Source organism: Argiope bruennichi, chromosome 2 (assembly GCF_947563725.1).
Source record: "Argiope bruennichi chromosome 2, qqArgBrue1.1, whole genome shotgun sequence".
Lineage (NCBI taxonomy): Eukaryota > Metazoa > Arthropoda > Arachnida > Araneae > Araneidae > Argiope > Argiope bruennichi.
In genome coordinates this window covers 117,617,801-117,637,657 of record NC_079152.1, presented here as the reverse complement: position 1 = coordinate 117,637,657, position 19,857 = coordinate 117,617,801, and the positions used below count along the sequence as shown (strand labels likewise).

Sequence of the window (19,857 nt, the reverse complement as noted above, 5' to 3'; positions counted from 1 at the left end):
ATTCAAGCCGTAGTTTTGAAGACTTCATTTCTCGGATATGTTCAGTCTATCTTCCGGGTATAATACTTCATTTTTAAAAAAAGAAAACATAGCTTGCTATGAATTTATTTATTTTAAGGGGGTTTTATATATTAAGGAATGATATTTTTGGTAGCAAATATATCAATCACTTGATAGCAAAAAAGACTTAGTGAAATACTTCTCTAACTCTGAATCATTACGCTCATGAGTCAAACAAGCATCGAAATATCGCTTCTCAAACTTATAAGTTGAAATTTAAAAAAAACGTGAAGATGAATTCGATGCAAAAATTATACATAATCTGAGGGTATCAGAAATATTCTATGGATTCTTAATTTATTCAAGTGTCGAGTAAAACCTCATAATAGAAAGTAATTGAACGAATAGCAATAATAAATAATAAGAAGTTAAAGGGTTAAAGAAATATTTAGTTATCATGATAATTACATTTGATTAATCTTAATCAATGCTGATTCATGCAAAAGAAAGGAGGGGGGAAAAAGAGCATATCGGTTAAAGTAATTGAAAGTAGACACTGGCCATAATGACTAAATAATTCATAAAAACTATTACATTTTCAGTAATATATAACTTAGTTTAGGTTTGTTTAGAGTTCGTATCGCCAAATACTTACATAATTTACAGCTTCAATACGTTACTAGCATGAGTTTTGATTTCCCTTCTTTTTCATATATGATAAGCAGTATTATCGAAAATAATAAAAATTAATACAATTTTATTTACTAATAAAAGCATTATTATTATTTTTTTCATTTCAGTTATAAATTCAGCTTTAAAAATATTTCTTTTAGTCATTTTACATTTTTAAACAACGTGATAATTTTAATTGATAAAAAAACTCCAAAAGTTAATAACATTTTGTTGCCCTTTTTGGGGGATTGTAGCTTATTGCATTAATTATTCAGTATCTAATTTGACAGAAAAATTACTGTTCGCTGAATTATGAGCATTATTTTCAAAACTAGCTTTTTATTTATATCGTGCATTTGATCATAAGCGAAAAAAAAAAAAAATGGTAAAAACTCATATTCCGTTCATGTTTAAGTAATACTTATGCATGTTAAGCAACCATAAGACCTTCCATGCATATAAAGTAGCATAATATTTCCATCATTTAAAATATGTATGAATATAACCCTCTTGTTTCTTGCAAAATGCATTATTCTTTTTCTATTTTTAAATATTTTATGATACAGCTTTTGGATTGGATTTCAAAGTGCAAAACTTGACTGCTTAACATTTATTTTTAAGGAATTATTACACCGTAAAAAATGTCTTAAGCTACAGTATTTTAAGTTCAAAATTTAAAAATTACGCTAAAAATATTTTTAATAAAATTATATTAGAATTTTTTAACAGTTTCTTCATTTTTAATTCAAATAAGATCATTCATTCCATAAACTCATTTTTATAATTCAAGTAAGAAAATTCAGATCTGATAAAATATTATAAAAATGTGTTTCCAAAATTCTGAAAGAAATGAATGAGTCAATGCCTCATAAATATATTAAACAGAAGTACAGATAAATTTGAGATATTAAATAGAAATACAATTATAAGCTATATATTAAATGTTGATTCCTAAGCGTAACTTTTTATTTTTAGTGCTTAGTTAATAGATATACACAAAATAAAAGACTATGACATTGTTATTTCTTATATCAACTTATTGGAACTACTTCATGTGATAGTCTTCAAAATTCATTAATTCAATGCAAAATGGCCCTATTTTACTTCAATGATAGTGCACTATTTTAAAGTTTTCATAATTAACACTTAATTGATTAAGTAACTTAAATTTTGATTTCATTCGAATGCCTCTATCTGTAGTAAATTTAAGAAAAATAAATTTTAAAATTCTTTAATAATTATAATAACGAATAGTAAATTATATATAAAAGTTAAAGTAATTAATATACAAAATTCAACCTAAATAAATTAAACTTATTAAAAAATTGTTTTTATTGAATTTACTATTTTTGCAATTGATATGTTAAAATTGTTTTGTATGGAAATAATTTGCACAGATGGATACATTGTTATAGAATTTCTGATATTAATTTTCAAATTCTTATTGCTCGACTGCTGTTTCATTCCACCATTCCCCCATTTTTTTTAAAGTTCAGTGCACAGAAAAATGTCATCTTCATATGAGACTTTTTGTTTGACATTTTAAGCAGATTTCTTTTAACTTAATGATAATTAATGGTTCTTGGATTAAGCAGGACGCAGCACGCTACATGAGGTTTTTTCTAGCGTTGCAAATCAGAAGGAAAGTAGCGTGTGTCATATAATGATAAAAACTCACTTTATCAGTCAGTTAATCCAAAAATCACTCATCAATTACATTCCAGAAGGGGGAAAAAAATCTTGTACGCTTTAAACTCCAATTGCGTTTCATTGTTTCAAAAACACTAAGCAGGGGAGTTAAGATCGCTATCTCGCCAGTTACATATTTGCTTCTTTTTTTTTGAGAGGAAAAAAGTAAAAGAATAACGACATCTAAATCTCCCATTAATAGGGGCTCTGCGGGACTTTACAACATAAAGATGCGCTAATCCTTTGTAACATGTGGCTAGAGAATTTTGTGCCACTTTTCTGGAGGTAAAGGTGTGCGGGAAGCAGAACTCCGAAAAACAAGGCGAAATTCCGATAAAAAGTCAGAAAAATAAAGAACTAAACGCTTCGTTTCGAAATGTCTCTGCAATCGATTTCTGATCTACAGAACGTTCAACCGTGGAAGATACATGATTCGGGTACGCAAAATCCTGGAAGGTAAAACAAAAACTAAATAAAAATAATAAATTAAAACCCATGTCGTGTTCGTGATTGCTTCTGTTTCAGAACCTATTTGCGTAGTTTAAAAGATGAATGGATTTATTTATTGTGTTATTTTCGGTCGGTCTGTTGTTAGATTCCTTTCTTGATGCAGGCTTGTTTGCTTGCTTCTTCGACTGTATCGTCTTTTCCAAAACAATGGCTTTTGCGCGATGGCCACAACCCAGGGATGCTTGTTGGCGAGTTAAAAAGCCTTTTCATTGGCCATCTAACAAGCCACTCTCATTAATGACCGGGTATGTTCATTAATTATGATCGGTCACGCTGTATATATCACTGCTGCCTCCACAATGACTGGACTGGAAGATTTTCGCAGATGTTTTCTGTGGATTTTTCTGTTCACTGATTTATGACCATCGACGTATAACCAGGAATGTTGTTTCCAACACACGAGTTGTTGGGCTTACATTGTTTGAACCCTTTCAGTAATTTAATGAAAGGGTATGTAATCTGAGTTTCTAGTGATACATTGAAAGCAATTAATAAATACGTGCCGCGCTCTTTTCTACAACTGTTCTTTTGTGGAGCTTTATGGATGCATAAGTTTCTTGTATGATGCCCAATACTTAACAAAAATTAATTGGATATAAAACAAACTATTGTAGGATGTTCTGAAAGGAACTTTGCTGTATGAATTTTAAAACTCTTATTTAAAGATTTCTCTAATGATGTTTGTGTTAGTTGGCAAATACAATTGTCTTGTCTGGCGCAGGGTAAATGTATTTCGAATGATTTTGCATGTCATTTGAAGGGAAAACCCATAAGGCAGAGAAGTGTTGTTCCAGCTAATGCCTCAATTGAAATGGAAATCCCCAAAGGTTTTTTCTAAAGACATGAACAAACGAATGAATGTTTGTTTAATAAGATGCAAAGATAACTTAGAGTTATTGTATTCATTTGAAAGCTCATTATAATGTGCACTTCTAGTTTTAAACAAATGTTTATAATATTAAGGACATAGTTGTAATTACTAATCGAAATGAAATGATGAGTTATTCACTTTCTTTATTCAAAACTGTACCAAAGCTAAAGCAGTGATGTACATACTATATAATTTTTTAACTTTGTTCTTTCTGATTAATAAATTATCTGAGAAAAATTACAACAGATATTAATCAATCTTACGAATAATTTCCCCCTACTTTTATTAAATTATTTATCAATATGAAATCAAATTGAATACTAGAAAGTAATTCTTCCACACCCACATTTATCTAAAAATTACTATGACTATGTCATAACACCAGACTATGTTCAGACTATGACTATGACGTTATGACTATTACTATGATAGTACCTCAATGTTGCCATGGACATATTTATAATTTACATTCATTTTGTAAGGCAATTTATTGGTAATAATAGAAATCACAAGAAAAAATAAATGATTTGTTTTTATTCGCACAAAAAAAATTCGCATAAATTGAAACATATGTTAGTTTATGATTACACTTCAATTTTATCTTAAACTTTTATGGTTTATACTAAAAATTTAGCTTTATTCGAAATACATATTACTGAAAAATAGTTTTTAAAAATATATAAAACAAAAAATCAACAACATTATATAAAAGTAAGCACATGTATATTCAAATGAATTTTTGTCTAAAAAAAGATGAAAAGTTCAGAAATTGATTATCACATAACTCGTTCCGATTCCCAAAATGTATCCTAATTTGCGATAATATTAGTGGAAAAACAATCAGTGAAATAACGCAAAATTACAGTTACGGATCTGAAAATCTGCTATTAGAAATGAAATGCATTTCTTAATTACACTTTATTACAATAAACTGAGTCTTATATGAATTCTGGACAATTATGAAACTACACATAGGGACTCTTTTTTTACAGCAACACAAGGTGTTTAAAAATATTAATGGACAACAACGAGAGTCAAAATCATTTTCGAAGTTCCATTTGAGCACTGGTGTCTCAATCCAATCCATCAATAAATTTTCCGAACGAAATCTCTTTCACAAGGTAATGAACAGATTAAAAAAAAAACATCAAATGAGCAACAACAAAAAAATTTGTCATTGATATATCAGCCAAGCAAACTAACGCCAGATTCATTTCATGCTCTCTATTTGCATGAAGCCCCAAAGCGATTGACTCGTTTTTTTGCCAGCTTAACAACTCTGTTCGATGTTTTCTTGTTCAGAAGATATCGCATTCCACCAACGTTTCTGGATCCGTTTTATTTTCAAAACCGGAATATGATTTCGTGATCAAAAGAAATCGTTTATCACAGTATGAAATATGGGACAAGGGTTTCTTTTTCATGGCACCTTCTTACTCTCTGTTTTCACAAGAAAACGCGATGTTTGTCAATCGCCTTTCGTAACCTGGTAAAGATGAAGGACTGCAGCCATTAATCAATTACAACTATGGAACAGCAATAAGTAGATTTTAATTTTATTAACCACTTCTACATGACGTCGACCTAAGAAATTTGCATTTCCTTCACTAAAATGAAAAAAAATAACCAATTTGACATGATAAATGATTGCAGATATCTTCAAAGGAATGGGGGGGGGACACCATTACTGTTTGGGTGAAATTATTTGGGAATGAAATAGTAACACATCTTTATAATAATAAATGAAAGGAATGTTTTTAAAACTCGTTCGTCGTTTTCAACAAGTCATTATTGGATAATATAAAAGTCAATAAATAATTTCCTTTCTTTAAGAATTCGCAATCAACGAATTACATTCTCAACTTTTTACATTTAAAATTATTACTCTTTTGGCAGGCCCGTTTTTTTGGATACAAAAAAAAATTAAAATGACCTTGATGATTAAAAAAAATCATGAATTTAAGGATTTAAAAAGAGTTTAATTAAACATTTCTTGAATATATTTTATTTCTGATTAATAAACAAGTGTAATACTATTTATTACCACTCATGACCCAACCCCCAATTTTTCCTCGGATAATCTATGTGTGGAACTCTAGTAGCTTTGGAATGCATGATTAGCTTTTATTTTTGATTTAGGTAAAAAAATTGGGAACTAAAGCAGGATTTTTGGGTTATTTATAATCTTAGTTGTGTAAAATATAAAATTGAAATTAAGATTGTGTAACTTGATGTAAGGCGTCTTTTTTATTGGAATGCATTAATTATTTGTAAAACAAAAATTTAAAACAAAATATTTTTATTTCCACTATTCTAAAAGTACAATCGTGTGAAATATATAATATTGCTACAACAGTGAAAATTAAACGTGGTTTTCTTTTCTTTACTTTTTTTTTTGTTGTTAATATTGTATACCTATATATTATGAATAAAAACTAACATGAATTGTTAACGTTAAATCAAATTTATTAATGTAATCAAAGTTAACAAATTAACAACTAACGTTGAATCAAAGATGAAACTAAGATTTCAAGATAAATCAATATTTCATCCAATTTTCCAATGATATAATGCATGAAATAAATGAAAATTAATATTCAAAAGCGGTTCGAATCTTTTCTGCAAAACATAGTAGCATAAAAAAACTGTTACTTCCTCTCTTAATATTTTATTTCTAAAATTTCCACATAACGTTCAGATAGAAAATGTATTTAATGCATTAATGTTAATGTATTAATTAAATTATGTATTAATTAAATGTATTAATGTTGCAAAGGTCATGAATATAAATCAGTAACTAAGACAGTGGGGAAAATGTTGTTAATTATGTTATGAAAAATTAATTAGAAATAAAAATTGAACAGAAATAAAACTGGTGTTATTATAAAGCATTTTTTTTAAGTGGCGGAAAATTGGATTTTTGTGTGTGTGTGTGTGTGTACTAATATGCTCTGATGTTATTAAGGAAAAATTTTAAAATATTTATTAATTTTTAATTAAAATTTTGAGAAAAAAAGCTTTCTTCCTGAGTACTTCGGTCAGTCTACCATGTTGATCGTTTTGAAAGATTTTTTTTAAATATGCATGAAGCAATTCACAGACAGTATGTTAGCATGTAAATATCATCATGTTAAAACAATTTTAAGAATTGGCATAAAATCAGCTATATTTATAAATTTTGCTCTAAATTTAAGATAACTCATCATCAGAATATTTATGGACAATGAAACATAGGAATATTAAAAGATTTCCTTTAATTTATTAGAAAATTTCTGAATGATGAAGCTACAGAAAGGAAATCAAAATTTAGAACAGTGGGTGGATACTGGTAGCATTTGTGTACTGATTTCAAAGGTTCAAAATGATAATTTTAGAAAGAGGAAAAAAATAGAAATAAATTTTAAAAATTCGCTTTATCAATAATTTTTTATACATTATATTTTCCTTCTTTGATGTCTTTCTCTCTCGTTATATTTCTTATAAGACAGAGAGTATATATAAGAAACCTGCAACTTAATGAACAAAAACTGACAGTTAAGCAACTGAACTAAAGGCAGTAAGATTTAGTAAATGCATATCAGCATAAGTCATAATTAAAATATGAATTCTAGTAACAGCTGATATGATTAAAAAAACGATTGAGATTGCAAAAATGTTGTTTTTTTCGCACCATTTACATATTTTACTATTTAGTCACTTTTTTTAGGTAGATTTCTATAAGAAGACGATCTAACACAATAGTTATGACAAGACTTCGGGAAAATTTCTTCAGTTCTTTACCAATCATGGTCCCTAGATCCAATATATATATATATATATATATATATACATATATATATATATATATATATGTTTGGATTTTGTCTTTAAATATGTTGTTCTGGTTGTTGTTAGCAGTTTAAAATCTCGGACGAGTTTATAAATGACTCTAGCTCAAAGGAAATCTAAATGGTGAGGAAGTGGAAATTTACATTTCGCTATAACTTTCTTAATATTGAAGATAGAAAAATAAATACAAATAGCCAAATTAGCGCCTCATAAACGGACAACTTTTGTATTTAAACGTTTTCGATAACTGCAATATCTTAGAAGTTAGGGATTTTCAAGCCCTAATTTTAACTTTTTCCTACATTAACAATTTATATTGCCAGATAGTAACTTATATGTAAAGGAATCTATTTTTGCTTTCTAGCTTGTTTTGTTTAAAGATGATGATCTTTTAAAAATTATTTTTTTGGCTTTAAGTAACTCATAAAACTCTATTTTAAATTTATAAATGTCCAAAAGTTATGAAGAAATTCTTTAAACATTACCCCTCTGATTCTCATTTTATTCCCTTTTGAATTATCTGTATATCTATATTTTGCAAATCATTGATGGCTATAAGTTACAAAAATTATTTCAAATAGAATGGAAAATATACTCTCGTAACAGAGGAAATAAAATAATTCTTTTTCCCCCTATTTGGAAAAAGGAAAGGAAAAGAAACATTGTGTTCTGTAAAAGTTATTTTCGAATTATTTTAGATTCAAAATCGGATTTGAACTGTTAACATCTTAATCGCGTATTAACAAGAACTTTTTTCCGAATTATAAAGGAATTTGCATATAATTTAACAAACAAATATCTGCTGCTATGAATACTTAAGAAGGTTTCTCAACATTTATAATCATCATAATCTTACATTTGGAAAGTATTTCGACAAAAATATTTGTTCCAACTTTTCTGATTAAACTCATAAACGTGAAATTCTGTAAGAATTATAGTTATCCTTTGTTTAAATTCCGCTTAACAATGTATCATTTTCTGCTATCATTGTAGTTAATTTTATTTTAACATGCGCGACTGTTTTGCGATTCCTAACTAATTCATATTTTTGTTAATCATTATTTGAAAGCTATTTACATCTTATTATCAGTTTAATCGATTTAAAAATCTGAATAGTTATTTATCAAACGATCCCTAATGAATATTAAATCGGTTTCGAATTGAAGCTAAAGATAAATAACGCACATAATTTAACACTGTATAAAACTATTTATAAGTGTTGTTTAAAATTATTGCATTATTTTAAATATTTATATGGGTATTTAATCTGTTATAATAATTAATAATCCTTAATTCATAGAGTTATTTTTATAAATAAAAAACAGATTCGGCAGAGATAAAAATCAAAACGTCATGATTTATTTTCTAAAAATAAATTATTAAAACTGAGGTTAATTGTTTTAATCTTGTTAAATATAATAATAAAATTTAAGTTCAATCATAAATGCATTAGATTAAAAGTCGATTAGATTCTTATCGGCTTTACACTGGTTTTTGTTCATCAACATTTTTAAAATTCAACAATTCATACTAAAATATGTAGGCAAAGAAGCTATTATGTTTATAAATCTCATGTAAAAATATGTTTAATGAAATCAATGTAAAATAAAGCTGTAATTAGATACGAAGGAAGTTAAAGTAATTAATAAATTAATAAAAGAGCAGCAGATGATTTCAAAACCATGAATAAATCCGTGTTTAAGGATTGTTGTTATTCCGGAAATCTTTATAATAGTCAAATCAAGCAAAGTTGCTGCAAAATTATTAAAATTATCGCTAAAAAAACGTGTTATATAAGCATAAAGAAATGTTATTAGGAAAAAATCATTAAATTTTGAAAAGTCTACTATAAACTTATCAAAATAATCATTAAAAAAGTCTTATTAAAGTAGAAAGAAATTACATTAAGAATAAGTAATTAAAAATTAGTTAAAAACAAATATAAAATAAATATAACAAAAATTTTAATTAATAAAGTCAGTATACCCAAGTAACAAATAATGCAGCTATTTTTTAAAAAGTATAGCAATTTTTAAAATAGAATTATTAAAATATTCTGTAATTTTTTTTAAATAGTTCACATGAAAAGTCTTATTAGGAAATAACGAAACTGAATTATTACCTGAAACAAATATCTTAAATTCGAATTTTAAAAAATGAATTCGATTAAGTGTAAGAAAATAAAAAGTAGTGGAACAAAAACATCATTTAATTATTTTTTCGCTTTGCAATCAGATTGAACACAACAATTTGTGAAATTTTTATTAAGAGAAGATTTATTAATTACAGAAATGACAAAGATGAAATGTGATTTCAAGCAAATCATTAAAGCCAAGCACCGAACCATGACACTCAAGAAATAATTCATTTTAATGGCATCCCGATTCTTCTCCATTCTGGTAATTCTTGTTTAAAAACTGTTCTGACAAAAATCGAAATATGTTTTTAATAATGCAAAACAATTGAATCGCAATTGTCATTTGCTGTAAGTACCTAATGGTTTTCAGAGGTTTTAACTACTTATCCTAAGTGAAGCTGCATGTTTTCGCATCCGTTTGTCGCCTGAAAATGCTTAATGATATATATCCGAACGCGAAAGATGTCGTTTTTCATTCATCAGTAAATTCACGAATTCCCATGCTTGTACCAGAAACACTATAAATTTCCAACAAATCATAGTAACAGCGGTTTTTGCATTATTGAGCACTTGGGAACCAGCTTTTCGCATTTCATAATAATCCAAAGGGCAATTGAAAAATCGATAGCAAAGGTATCATTTCTCCAAATGTCAGTTGTGTTTTGCAGTTTTTGCAGCCGAGTTCGAAGCAGAACTATCTAAAGCTCTTCACGCCCAAGTTGCTGCGAAATCTACGAAATGAAACGATGCTTCAACCATACGCAATCGTGTGGTTTTCGATCATATTTTTTTCCTTCAAACTGATATTATCGACATGGTACACTGATCCATGATCGAAAGGGGGCAATAAATTGAGCATTTGACAGCTTTTTACTGATTATGCGACGAATATCTAGTTATCTGCCTAAAATTCGCTTTATCATCTGTATCTAAATCGGTATTCAGTTTGCGTCGGGAATCGAGCTCTTCAAATAAATAGGATTGGCTCAAAACGACATTCGGTTGCCTTCTCAGGTATGAGATTATTCACAAATATGGTTCCTACTGTTTTCTTTTTTACCGATGCCGAAAAGGATTGGGGCAATAATAGAGTGCAGATTCTTTTACAGTTGTAATGTATTAGAAGTCTTAGGGTAATTCAAAATTTATGAAGTGTTAAGTTGAAAGATTTTCATTGCTTTATGTTTCAGAATGCGATTCGATTGTAAGAGTTTTATGCGTACAAATTGCTGCAAGACTCTGCACACATATACGCATCGGGCATTTTAATAAGTGGCACTTAAAATGGATCCAACCATAGATTCGTTTTTATGACTTTAATAACTTAATCTTATGAAAAACGATTGCATGCACGTGAAAATATTTTCATAGCATAAGTAATAAAGAGAAAAGAAAAAAGCTTGGATGGATTGAAACGTTTCTCGGTGTAAGAAAGAATTTATTTTAGAATTCATTATCATAAGATTACTTAAGCATTTCTCCATTGCGATCCCATCCAAAACATTATGGTGCAATAGTGCGCGATATTATATTATTTAATATTTTATAATATTGTGAGTGTTGTTTATTATCATATAATATTGTAAAATATGCCAGTACTATTAGGGATTTTATCTTCAAAAATATTTCAAAAATCATTTATTAAAAAATGACCCCGCCTCTACATAACAGTTAAGATTGAAAGAGCATTAATTGATGATACAAAATTCAGTTCACTTTGTTTATTTATAAAATTAAGATCAAATCCCCTAAATCCTCCTTTAGCAATTTATAATAAAGATTCTCACAGAATCAATTCCGATCTCTTGCCTTGCGAAATCAGAATTATTGTACGGTCCAGCTTTATTGTATTTAGTGCTAACTTAAAAAGGTTTTACACAATGCGTTATTTAGAATTGAATAAATTTTATCATCGCAAATGAGTTTTGAAATATTTTGTAATGAATTTAAAACCACTATGCATTTAATACAAAAAATGAGTTATTATTTAATACAGTTACACACAAAATGTCAGACAGCATATGGTGAATGATATATTAATTTTTAAATGCTAATATGCTAATCAGAATTTAACATTAAGGTGAAATATATATATATATATATATATATATATATATATATATATAGTATAGTTCATTTTCAAATTCTTACTATACATTTTATTTCAGCTATCAGGGAAATAAATATTCGTTTGATGTTTATAATGAGAGAATTTTTTAAGTTGATTTTTAATTTTATTTTTCTTAGCGAAAAAGGTAATGATGAATAGTGTTAACAAAGTGCGATGATTTGAAAACGTCTTATATGCGACTAAAGGCATAAAATGCTTCATGCACACAGATAAGCATACAAAGCAATTAGGCGAGTGAAATTCAAAAAAAAAATTTGACAAATTAAATAAATAATATTATAAAGTTTTTAAACATTTAAGAATAGGAAATTTGCAAAACTTAAATTCAAAATGAAAAATTATATTTTCCAAACTTTAAAAGGGTGCAATGAATGCAGGAGGGGGGGGGGCGAATAGCATTCTTACTTCTCCACTAAATACAATAAATATGACCATGAATTCTACTGAAAATTTCAAAACAAATTGAAATATAACATTTGAAATAAGATTAAAAATCTATTCCTGTAAATAGTTTAAAAGAAAGTAATTTTGATTAATTTTAGCCGGAATGATTGTAAAAATAATTTTGCACTAATAAGATAATTTTAACTTAATATGTAATCATTACTATATCTAATACTCATGAACTTGAAATCTGCGAAACAAAATTCAAATAACGCAGTGAAAAAAAAAACATTCATGTTTAAATGAAAATTTGTTCAAAGCAAAAATACAAGTGATATGATATATATTAATAATAATGTTTTGTAAAATACTACTAAAGAAGTGCATTCATAACTCTAAAGTGAGTGAGTTGAATGAATACAAATATTAAAACCCTCTTAATAATGAAAGTTCTCACATCATGTTTCTATGTAACGCAAATGATACAAATTTAACATATAAAAGTTTTTAAACATGGATTTTAATAATGAAGGAAAATATTAGAAGCAACCAAACTAAATATGTATAAAAATTTACAACTTTTTTTTATTTTAACGTTATCTTTTTAATTTTTATAACTTACAAAGGTCTAGAAAACTTCTAAGATAGTTAATTTTTAATAAATTAATTAAGTTAAATATGGATGTGTTATAGTAAATAAAGTTTCAAAAATTGAATCAGTTTTCTAAACTCTCCAAATGATTTACTAAAAAAAGTTTAATTACAGATTTTCTGATATGCATAATGTAAACAATTTCTTAAAAAAGTTACATTAGTTCGAAACCTCCAAATAATCATGAAGTTGAGCTGAGTATCAGCAAATGTATTTTTTAAGCAGAGGATTAAATAAATAAATCCTTAAGTTTACTTTAAATATAAAATTTCTTCCTTAGATCACATCCAGTTAGTGAAAGAAACAATAAAATATAATTTTGGGATATAACAAAAAACATCGCAAAATTTTGCTTTTTATTAAATAATGCCGAAATTCTTCATCTTCCAATAATGAAAAATGTTGAAAACTATAAATGAAAGAATTGATTTACTTTATCAGGTGCGAGTGATTAAGTCACTTTTTTCCACATATCGATGGATTTTGTTTCACAAAGTTGGAAAAAATTTTAAGACTTTTAATTGACCTCTCGGGAAAAGATAACATATTAAGTTTATTTTATAATCAGCTATGCAAATTAAATTCATTTCTTTACTAGGGAATTTTATTTGAAACTCATTTCACAATTTCTTTGTTTGTATATATTACTTTATTTTTGAAAGTAATTTTTTAGAAATATTTCGAAGTGAAACGATTATCATTGAAATTTATTTCATTTTTGAAAAATATAAATTTATAATAGACAATGTAATAATACAATAAAGCATTATAATAAAGATGAAACTGCAAGAACAAAAGTTAGTTAAAAATTAAAATCTTTCATTTTTATAAAACTTTTACAAATTAATTTTATTTTATGTTAATTTTAAAAAATTCTGACACATTCCTATGTTACAGTTTATTTTCTTTTCCCATAAACTTTGTATCTTCTTTTGTGCAAGTTTACTATGAAATCGCAAGCTTATTCTCTGCAAGAACAACTATTCTGAAAATATTTCAGATACATATGCTGATGAAAAAGTTTATCAATTTATCAATCTTTTAACATTTTTTTTTCTTTTGTAAATCATGAATACCTTAAAACAAACATGAAGAAAAGAAAATATTTATTTTTTATCAATACTTATTACTTTGCAAACAACAAATTTAAAAATCTTAAATCTAAATGTTAATTTTGACTACAAAATTTTTGTATTCATATTTGGGAATTTATACTGTTTCTTCGCAGGTGGTGTCCAGAAAAGTAATTTTGAAAATTTTAAATCTTTTCTGATTTTAGAAATGCCAATTTTTTTTTTTTTTTTTTTTTAACTCATTGATAAATTTTTTTACCCATATAGACAAATTTAGAAAGTGAAACTTGATTCACCTTCTTTTAGTTATTGATAAACTAAAAAATAAACTGCAATAATCAAAAGTAAAAGGCAAAATAAAATCTTGCTCTTCATGAAAACTGAAGTTTTCTTGAAATCACAAAGGCATGCAATTAACACTCAGAGTGAGAATTGGTTTCAAAAATATCTCTAATTCGATTATCGGATATTTTAAAAGTAAATGATAGATTCTTTTCGCAATCTGAAAACCGTGCACTACCATAGATATTAAACACAATAAATCCTTATTACGGTTTTAAATATGATTTTTGATTTATAAGATGATTCTGGTCTTCTAAATTTTATGAAAAACTTATCTTATTCGGTATCAGGTTTTTAACTATATAAAATGATGGAATTTTAAATTATACGCTTTGCTTTATAATAATAGTCATTAATAACTTAATTATCTTCATAATAATATTCCATAAACTACTTATTACAAAAAGCTTTTTACCATAAAAATCATAATGTGTCCAACACCACTTTCTACTTTCTTTATTGTTTCCATCTCAAATTGAGTTTTTTTTTTCCATGTACTATATGAAATTGTTATTTAAAAATAAATATCATCGAGTATTAGTTTACTTCTTGAAATAGAACGTCTAGTTTCGTCATTATATTCCGCATTTGCTTACAAATTTATTCAGTAAATTATTAGCAATTTTTAATACAAGCGTATAAAATTATTTAATTCGTTTAAAATTTAGCAAACAAATTTTATTTCATTTATTATTGAAAACAAGCTTTCATAACATCTCTTGTTCTTTTTTTTTAAAAATATTTTTCATACATTTTCTGTATGATACGTTAAAATAATCATATCAAGAATTCTTCAGCCTGCGAAATTCTTGTCATTATTGAATGAATAACAACCGCCGCAGCTCAGAAAAATAGACAAATAATCTATGATATCCAAATTACTTGAACTCCTTCGAGTATTACAGTTTATTTGAAAAGTTCCGAAACCGATAACTCGTTCTGCGGAAAAACAGTCCACCAAATCCCGAACCAATATCGCCGATCTCGGGAACTGCCGAAAGTTAGCGGTTGAGGCTTTACCGTTTCCACTTCAGAAATTAGTTGATTTCCTTGCGTACAGATGGCGTGTACAGTACGGATTTTAAAATTCGGAAGGACCAGTAAAGCTCTAAGCCAAACTAACTCATCTCAATATATATATTTTTAAAATTTTTGTTTTTACAGATGATAAAAACTTTTTCTTAGGTTATTCACTTCTTTTGTAGTAATTTTAACGATCCATTTGAAATAGTTAATCCTGTTTTCAAATAATTTCTTATTACTTTTGATTTCCAAATGACGATTATGGCTAATGAAATAAATATTTTATTATTTGTTTCGAAAGACAATCTTGAACCATAACGTCGAGCTTGCTAAGGATGGGACCTAATTATTAAGATTTAATTGAATCCCGAATCAATATGATCGATCTCGGTGACTAGAAAGTTACCGGTGCCCAAATTCACTGAAACATCTTTACAAAATTGAAAAGAAAGCATTTCCAAAAATTCTTTCATTTATTAAAAAAAAATGCTTTTATTTATTAAAAAAATATCATCATTTATTAAAAAAGGCTTAAAAAATGGCTTTTTTTTTAAAGTGAGGTTGTTTTTAGGTCTTTTAACTAATTTCTCTCTTACTGGCGGGGATATTCTTGAAATTGGAACAGCTACACGAAATAAATGATATAATTTGTTTAGATATTAATTCTGATGTATACAGAAAATTTGATATTTTCGAATTATGTTTGATATGAAGAAAAGAAAGAAGATATTTACAGAACAGAAAGAAGTATTTTATTTATTATAATAAGCAAAATGCTTCTTTCTATTCTCAAGTCAACAAAGAGGCATTCATCACAAGGTCATCTAGAGCGGTTCCTACATTTTGTATAATTAAAATAGATTAATGTCTATAATTTTTCCATTTTTTAAAATAAATTATAATAAGCAAAATGTTTCTGTCTGTGCAAACATAAGTATAGATGCATTCATTACAGAGTCGTCTGGTACTAAACTCGATATAATTAAAATAGATTAATTTCTGTTCTAAAATTTTTATAATATGTGAAACATTTTTAATTATAATAAACAACATGTTCCCTTAGGTCCTGAAATAAGTGCAAACATCACAGATATTCATCATAGATATCACACAGATATTCATCACAAATATGGTCATTAAATATAATTAAGACAGATAAATATCAGTTTTGAAGTTGAGCAACAGCTATTTTGAAAAAGAGTCAGAGCTACATTTCGAACTTTGGTCAGATGACGAAGACGGCATCTGAGCTATCACTACCGTATCCAAATTTACACACCATACTAGCTGTACGATGAAAAGGAATTATAATTGAAAATTTGTTCATCAATTATTGTCTTTTTTGAACAATAAATAAACAAGTGTATACTTACTACCTATTACTTAAACCTATAATCTCTAATTATTATGAGAAGAAAAGTAGTTTCTCTTATCATTAGCTATTAAATTATTTTTCTCAAAATCATCATATTTTTAAAATTTGTTCTGAAACTATATTCACTATTAGTAAAGCTATTATTGGAAACTTCTAGTTTGATTTGTACATAAAAAAATAGCAATAAGCTAAATAAAATTTGTATTTAGTTCTAAATGTTTTGCAAAATATCTGTTTGTTGTTCTGTTTTATCTGAAACAATCTGTTTGTTGTTCAATTTTCGATGATCATTTATAAGATGATTTTTGTTAAACAAATAAAAAGTAGTAGATAAAAATATATCTACTTTTTTTGAAAAAATAGCAATTAAAGGATCTATATCCATGTGCACATTTCCCCTTCCCTTTGAAATTATCAGCAAAAACTAATAAACTACATAAAATTTACTACATGTAGGAAGAATCTTATAAAAATGTTTTCATATTTCATTTTCAGTATTTGTGATATATGCTATAATTGCACTTGTAATTTAAAATGGGTAAAAATAATTATGAATAGCATTTTACGATTAAATAATTACTAAATTAAGTGCTTTTTTTTAGAAATTTAATTACTTAATTTATGCCCCATTCTTTGCGGAATATTTTCTTTGTGATAAGTATATAAATAATTAAAAGGAAGAAATTGCTTACATGGGATAGATTTTGTCAAAAAGTATAATTCATTTTCTTCACAATCAGCGGCAAAAATACTGTTCTAGTGAAATCCCCTTGAAACCGCTTGAATAATAATCGGAAAAATAATTACTTTTTAACAACAAGCAAATAGCATTGCATTTCGTAGATCTTCCATTCAATCACCAATAAAATTCAGTTGTTAGTCATCATCTAATAAACATTTCTAGAAATGTTTCTAAATAAAAAAAAAAAAAAAAAGCTACTTTCTCTTAACTAAATGAATAACAGGAGCCTTCTATAAAATAGCTGAGAAAAAAAATAGCTATGAAATTCGAGCGTTGCCTTAAAAAGTAATTTAAATTTAAAAATATAAGCTAATGAAAGTAATCTACTGGATAATTTTTAAAGTATTAATATGCATTTGTATTTATTAAGTATAAAATATACATATGTAAGACATACATATACATATTATACATTCATGTGTGTACATACGTTAGAAGAATTTCTATTAGTTTTAGATATTAAGAAACATCCTAATTATGTATATAATTAAAAGGAATTTGTGGAAAAAATAAAAGTTCCAAAAGTATATACAAGACCACAATTGTAGTCAGCTTTTAAGTAATCATTTACCTAGAGCAACAATGTAGTATACAATGTTTGAAGGTTTTAAACAAGTAATACTTTTAAGAATTGATCTAATATTTCATATCAGTCATATTGATATATGATCAAAATATAATGTGTCGTACTGATATCATTGGAGCATAGAAATTAAATAGCAAAATAGACGACATAGATATTTAAAAAATTTAGAAACTAAATTTAAAGAAAATTTTGATAATAATAATAATAATCTTAAAATTGATTCAAGAGTTAAATTTTATTTTATATCTGTGACCGCAGAGAACAGTCTTTGTTTACATGTTTACTTATTATTTTGAAGAATAAAAATTCAAAATTACAACATACCTGAGGTGTAGATGTGTAGCTATAGCCGCATGGAGAGCAGGACATAATATAGAAGCCACTTTTAACAGTACTTAGTCTAGAGCAAGCCTAGACGCAAGAGTTTTCAATGTCACAATAAATATAGCAGTAGAAAAAGCTGCAAACTGGATACTATCAGGTTTTTTCTTTTTCAGAAGTTTCAGTTATCAATCAGCATTTCAGGAGCACATAATTCTTGCTAGCATCAAAACCATACTTGAAAAATAAAAAAATTCCACTCTAACAAAAAATTTTCAATTCAAATTCCACTTTATAAAAAAAAAATCCAAGTCCAAAAATAAATAAGTGTTATCGAAAACTACAGGGTAAATCACTGTTAGCCTTCAAGTGTTACGTCACAACAATTAGCGAGAGATGATAGCAACCGACGACTAGAAAATGTTGCGGCGCGCAATGTGACGGCTTCTCCGGTTAACTGCTGATCTGCGACTCAGTGTTGCTACGAGATGTGTTGACCAGCCCACCGCAAGTCTGGAGTGGAGTTGTTAACATGCGTACGAGTCGCGCAGTGAGTGTTTGACAATAAAAAAAAAAAGCAATAAAAAAATTAAAACAGGTTTCCGTAGCGAAGGCGGTGCTTTCACATGCGCTGTTCTCTAGACTCCACCTCCTAGAAACGCTTGATTGGCATCCTAGCAAGCCCCGCCTTTTGCACTTTTTTCTTTTCTTTTTTTTGCTTGTCAGTCACGAAATGATGCTTGAGATTGACATTTTTCTGACATTTTCTTTTCGGTAGGACTGAAATATTTTTATATCTCTGAGGTGAAAGACTTTGTGGAATTCATTGAAAAGGTAATTTTTTTTTTCGATTTTTTTTTTATTTTCTCTCTCTCATCTCTTCTCTTTCATCTCTTTCTTTTCATAAGCGTTTTCATCTAAGAAGCATCGAATTGATGTTAAAATTAAAAATTACCACATATGAGTTAAATAATACTTATTTCAGAGGAATTTTTTGTATATTATTGCTAATTATCTGAACTTTTTTTCATTGGTTTTAAGCTTTTTGATAAGCTCAAACTAATTTTTTTTAAAGGAAAAATTCTGTAAGTATTTTAATTTTTGGTACCAATAAATAATCAATAATCAAGAAGTAAATTTATTTTCGACATAAATATTTTTTTTTCTAATTAAATATAGCAAAGTAGTAATCTCTCTATTCATTTTTAAAAAAAGTGATAAAAATACGAATGAAATGAAACATTTTTTACATTCAATTTAAGTAAAATATTACATTAAAATAATTTTCATGTACTTGCTTTTGGTTATTGGCTAAAAAAAATTGTTAACAAAAATTGATGTTGTCATTGTTTCTGTGATTTTTTTTTCTGTGAAGTCCCTTTCGGGTAGAGACTCTAGTAGCAGTTTAAAATTTATATATACAACATATATATATATCATTTTAAAGTTAATTTTAAAAGAACTTTTCCTCCGAATCAGGGAATCATTTCTTCATTTATAAATGTAGATTTAATTTCCAGA

At 27.0% G+C, this 19,857-nt stretch overlaps 1 protein-coding gene across 2 annotated transcripts in view; it reads right to left on the bottom strand.

Annotated features, from left to right (window-relative positions):
• The window catches only part of LOC129962105 (iroquois-class homeodomain protein IRX-6-like), a 45,944-nt gene extending 27,102 nt beyond the window's left edge, over window positions 1-18,842 (bottom strand). The window contains exon 1 of one of the 2 annotated variants that reach the window (XM_056075830.1): window positions 18,340-18,842. In XM_056075830.1, the coding sequence (XP_055931805.1) occupies window positions 18,340-18,384 (45 nt within the window). In that variant the 5' untranslated portion in view covers window positions 18,385-18,842. Of the gene's footprint in view, window positions 1-655; window positions 692-18,339 lie in introns of those variants that run through there. The other variant, XM_056075831.1, reaches the window with a different exon arrangement.
• Between the last annotated feature and the right edge of the window lie 1,015 nt (window positions 18,843-19,857).